This window comes from Fundulus heteroclitus, chromosome 24, assembly GCF_011125445.2.
Source record: "Fundulus heteroclitus isolate FHET01 chromosome 24, MU-UCD_Fhet_4.1, whole genome shotgun sequence".
Taxonomy (NCBI): Eukaryota; Metazoa; Chordata; class Actinopteri; order Cyprinodontiformes; family Fundulidae; genus Fundulus; species Fundulus heteroclitus.
In genome coordinates this window covers 5,207,318-5,212,864 of record NC_046384.1, presented here as the reverse complement: position 1 = coordinate 5,212,864, position 5,547 = coordinate 5,207,318, and the positions used below count along the sequence as shown (strand labels likewise).

At 38.4% G+C, this 5,547-nt stretch overlaps 1 protein-coding gene across 1 annotated transcript; it reads right to left on the bottom strand.

Annotated features, from left to right (window-relative positions):
- Positions 1-439: 439 nt before the first annotated feature.
- Positions 440-2,307, bottom strand: LOC118557749 (gastrula zinc finger protein XlCGF8.2DB-like; the record flags this gene model as incomplete). Its single annotated transcript, XM_036128033.1, has 1 exon — positions 440-2,307. A coding segment is annotated over one exon (777 nt), but the record flags the coding sequence as incomplete, so codon positions are not given.
- Between the last annotated feature and the right edge of the window lie 3,240 nt (positions 2,308-5,547).

Sequence of the window (5,547 nt, the reverse complement as noted above, 5' to 3'; positions counted from 1 at the left end):
ATTTCAGAATCCAGATGATGTAATGTCACACTGAAAACCCTCCATTTGAAAAAGTCTAATTATAACTCCACCCACCTGTTCCTTGACCTTTCATGGGGTCAACAGTAAGAACACTATCGTGGGTAGGACAGGAGCTAAAAGGCTAATGGGCCAATTTTGGACAGCCGTTTACTCATACATCATTATCTGACGTAAACACACATGGATGATGTGAGTCAAATCTAGGCCTACAGCCTTCCGAACAACAATTACAAAACACGGAAGTTGGAAAAAAGTAGCAAACAGCTGAAGCTCTCAATACACAAACCAAAATAAATTTATACAGACTTTCTAGCTCAAAATAAACAATATGTACAACATGAACAAATGTGTACAAAATTAACAAATAATCAGATTTTAATTTTCAAAGTTAAAATTTGTATATTTACATTTTATTTCATCACATCACACCTGGCAATTTTGGCCTGATGAAACAAAAATGTAACTGTTTGGCCTAAATGACCATTGTTACATTTGGAAGAAGAAGGGGGAAGCTTTCAAGCCTCAGAACATGATCAAAACTGGGGTTATTTTGTTGCATGAGGGATTGGTGCACTTCACAAAATAGATAGCATCATAACTAAAGAACATTATGTGGAAATATAGAAGCAACATCTCAAGATATCACCAAGAAAGTTGAAGCTTGAGCGCACATGGGACTTCCTAAAATACAGTGACCTAAAGCATACAACCAAACTGGTTACGAAGTGGCTTAAAGATAACAAAGTCAAAGTTTTGGAGTGGTCATCACAAAGCCCTGATCTCAATTCTGTTGAAAATTTACAGGCAGAGCCAATAAGGTGTGTGCTAGCAGGACAACTTGGAAACTTAGCTCAGTAAAACAGGCAAGGCAGAGCTGAAAAGGCATATGCGAGCAAGGCGACATGCAGACTTTGCTTAATTACACCAGTTCTGTCAGGGGAAATGGGCCAAAGTTCCTGGCAACTTTTGTGAGAAGCTTGTGGAAGGATATACAAAATGTTTGACCCAAGTCATACAGTTTAAAGGCAAAGGTACCAAATATTGACAAAAATGTAAGTAAACCTCAGAACTTGAAGAAAGTAATAAAATAATGTCTATAAAAATGTCACTCATTCTGGCATTTACGAAATAGAAATAAATTTGGTAATCCAATGAAGCAAAGACAGGAAAAGCTTATTCAGATTTCATGTCGAGCAGAAAGGAAAAAAAGCTTATGTTTATTTTTGCCCTTCCTAAAGGTGAGAAAAACATCATACAACTTTAAAGAAATCTCACAGCCTACGAGGGTGGGCCGAGTGGTTAGGGCGGCTTGCGTAGACTGAGAATACACCTGTGCTACAGTTCAGTCTAAACAAATTCACTACAGTAAAAAACCTGAAATGCTTTAAGACCAATTAAAAAAAATAGCTACAAGAGAAATGTCGAAACTAGCAAGTGAAGATTCCTGCCTTCAAAGAAAACACACTAACATCTCACAGCAAACTAGAGCTGTGCAGTTTGAATTAGTATTCATAGCAGAACCATTTTCCCTCCAGTATGGTTTCTGATGTGTTTGTTTAAAGTTGATTTATGGCCATATCTTCGTCCACACAGATCACAACAGAAAGGCTTCTGTCCTGTATGGATTCTCATGTGTGTATTTAAATTTGATTTTCGGCTAAATCGTTGTCCACATAGATCACAACAGAAAGGCTTCTGTCCTGTATGGATTCTCATGTGTGTGTTTAAAGTTGCGTTTTGGCTAAATTTTTGTCCACATAGATCACAACAGAAAGGCTTCTGTCCTGTATGGATTATCATGTGTATTTTTAAATGTGCTTTTCGGCTAAATTTTTGTCCACATAGATCACAACAGAAAGGCTTCTGTCCTGTATGGATTATCATGTGTGTTTTTAAATGTGCTTTTCGACTAAATCTTTGTCCACACAGATCACAACAGAAAGGCTTCTGTCCTGTGTGGATTATCATGTGTCTGTTTAAATGTGATTTAACGCTAAATTTTTGTCCACATAGATCACAACAGAAAGGCTTCTGTCCTGTATGGATTCTCATGTGTGTGCTTAAATGTGATTTTTGGCTAAATCTTTGCCCACATAGATCACAACAAAAAGGCTTCTGTCCTGTATGGATTCTCATGTGGGTTTTTGAATGTGCTTTTTGGCTAAATGTTTGTCCACATAGATCACAACAGAAAGGCTTCTGTCCTGTGTGGATTCTCATGTGTCTCTTTAAATGTGATTTAAGGCTAAATCTTTGTCCACATACATCACAACAGAAAGGCTTCTGTCCGGTATGGATTCTCATGTGTGTGTTTAAAGTTCCTTTTTCAGTAAATCTTTGTCCACATTGATCACAACAGAAAGGCTTCTGTCCTGCATGGATTTTTGTGTGTCTATTTAAAGCGTATTTTCCAATAAATATTTTGCCACAGTCTTTGCAGCTAAGCTTCACTCCTGTCTGGACTTCCCTTTGTGAATTCACATTTTTCTTCGCAGTAGAACATTTCTTATATCCAGAGTCTGACAAGTGTTTCAGTCCATAGAGAGGGTGCTGTACATCACTGTCCTCTTCATCCTTCTCAGTGTCTTCAGTCTCTAAAAAAATGGACGCATCTCCATGATCTTGTATTCTGATGGATTCTTCTCCATCAGTCTCTTCTGGAAGCTCTCTGCCTTTAATCTGGTCTGGATAAAGCTGTGAGAGCAGCAGAGACTGTTCATCATCCAGATTCTTTGTGGCAGGAGCAGAGACTGGAAACCTGATGGTATTAATCACTTCCTTCCCATTGAGCTGCTCTTCTCGCAGACTGATGTAGACTCCTTTCTGTTCCTCCTTTATGTGGGGGGGCTTTGGGTCATGCAGGTCGACAGGAGGTCTTTGGTCTAAAGAAGCTTCTTCAACAATCAGCATCTGCTTAACATCTGCAGGAAACATTGAAACACATTATGTATATTAGAAAGTATTTTGATCTCAGCCTGAACTGAGGCACATTTTAATAAAGATATATTAGGTGATTAAGTTAGATTTATTCTTTTGATTTAACTACTTCTTTTTGTGTCTTGTATGTTTACAGTTCTTTTCAAAAGTATTCACCCATCTTGGGTGAATTTTCATGTTCTGTTTGCACACAACCTGCCAAGTAAAATGGATTTTTGGATGATTGAGTTTGCACCATTTCATTTACAGAACATGCAGAAAAGTAAAGTGGAGAACATAAAACTTCAGCGTACTCGAGGCGTACTCAAGGCAGTCTCTGCGTGGACTCCCAAATACAGGTACGTGCAGAGCTCAGTTTCTATGACCGCAGTTTTATGACCATATGACACTATAAACTGCTTGGTGGCAAGAATTCTTTACATCAAACTGTTTTATATTCTGAGCTGATCCAAGCAGGTGGTTGCAAGGACGCACGGCATCACAGTCCCTCTCAGTTCTCACTGACAGGTGGGAGCCTGCTGGAAAAGAAACTGCTCTAGGTGCTCAGCTAGCTAATCACACATATTACCATTTGTTCCGCTACTTTGTTCCACTGGTAGAAAGTGTGGGACTTGTAGGAATTTGTCACAAGAAATATAGGCAACAGTATGCACATCTGTGAAGGGTAAAATGTCTGCGGAGAGTCAGCGCGGATCCGCGCAACTCAAAGTATGCATACAGTACCTTGGAGTATGTGGGAGCCTTTAGGCAGCCCGTGCCCGGAGTATGCGCTACCAACAATAAACCTAGTAAGTTAATTCAATATAGAAGTTACATTTATTTTGGCCTTATGTTAGAAATAGGGCAGTGTGGGCCCACTACTCTGTCTTCCCAACAGAGACGGACAGCTCTCCTTCTCAGGAGAGAGCTGTGTACGTGAAGGGGCGGAGTGATATTACACACTTGGGAAGAATATTTAATGCCCCTAATAATCTGGTGCGCTTTATGGTCTGAAAAATACAGCAATGGTAATGATAATATATAAAACAATGATCCATTCAAATAATAAATATCAATATGAAATCAAACAATGAAAAAACGAATGAAGTATTTTTTTGTGTGTTTTGTCATTTAATATATAATGACTTCAAGATTATTTTTTATGTATTTTTAAAATGTAATTTTATTTATTTATTTAAATGCATTCAATTATTTTTTCCATTCATTTATGTATTTATTTGTATTCACTTATTGTTATTTATTTATTTATTTACTTTATTTTTTTTAAAATGGTGTTTTATTTTTAAACACTTTTAGTTTGTTAAGCTACTTTAAGTATGTCCTGGACCTTTTTTTTGTTATTATTTCTTATTCCTATTTCAGATATTCAAATAAGGGGGCGGCGTTTTCTCTGTGTGGTCACGTGGCTGTGTCCAGTCATCTTCAACTCTAGCTGCGGATGGGCGTACAGCCATGCTAAATGACTAAAGGAGGCAGGAAAGTTGTGCTTTAAACGTAGTTCTATAACTGCAGAGGTTCAGATGAAGTTTGAGGACTAACAGCCCGAAGTAACAAAATTTTAAAGACTGTTTAAATGTTCCTTACAGGACTCTGTGCAAGCTGTTCATACACAGTTGTTTTCTTTAGCATGGTGGCTAATTGCTAGGCTAATGAGCAGAAGCAATGGTCATCTGTTGGTTGTTGTGATTACAGTTTGTTGAGCGTCTAGATGCTTATCGGCGGCCAGATCTAACAAGTGTTGAAATTAATATGGGCTTGCTCCTGCTTATTTCTGAAGGCCCGTCTTACCACGGTTTAAGATTTGATAGTAAAGGAGAAACAGATTATCAGAGGCAAACATTTAAAATCTGCATATTTATTCCATTTGGAATTCCAAGAGACAAAGAAAACATATGTTTAATTCAGTATGTTACGATGTCCTTCTCTCAAGGCATTGCAGCTTCTATGTCTAACATCTGCTTCACAAACCCATCTTTTATCAGAATGCCTGGCCCCTCCTGATTAGTTTGGGGTTTTTGGGCCCAGACACTGTGGCTCCAGTTTCAATCTCCTCCCAAAACAAAGAGACTGTTCTCTCAAGGTCTTCATGCAGTAAGGCTGATTTAGTACCCAACTCGTCCTATCAGGGGTCAACCCAAATGACCTCAAGAACCATAAAATAGCTCTCAGACCTTAAAACAAACACCCTGTGAAGCTGTGCATGTTTTTTTCCTCAGAGAGGAGACACAGTTTGGAGACCAGAAGTACCTCTTATTTTTCATAAAAATGCCAGATTAATATAACAACTAATGCTATTTTTCCATTACACAAGCGACCAGCTCTATGAAAACAACAAGCAACACTGCGGTCAAGTGAGCGCCGACGTTAGCGCTCTCTTAAAGATTAGCTTTGAGAATACATGGTGCATTATGTTAACAGGCCTTTCAGGCACAAAAAAAGAGAGAAGCATAACCCTCAGAGAATGTATGTTTATTACAAAAATATCACTTTGACATACCAGGGTTTCCCGCAGCGCTATCTTGACGAGGCGGCGCCTCGCCAAACTCACACTACCGCCTCGCCAACATTATAAAAAAAAAAAAAAAAAAA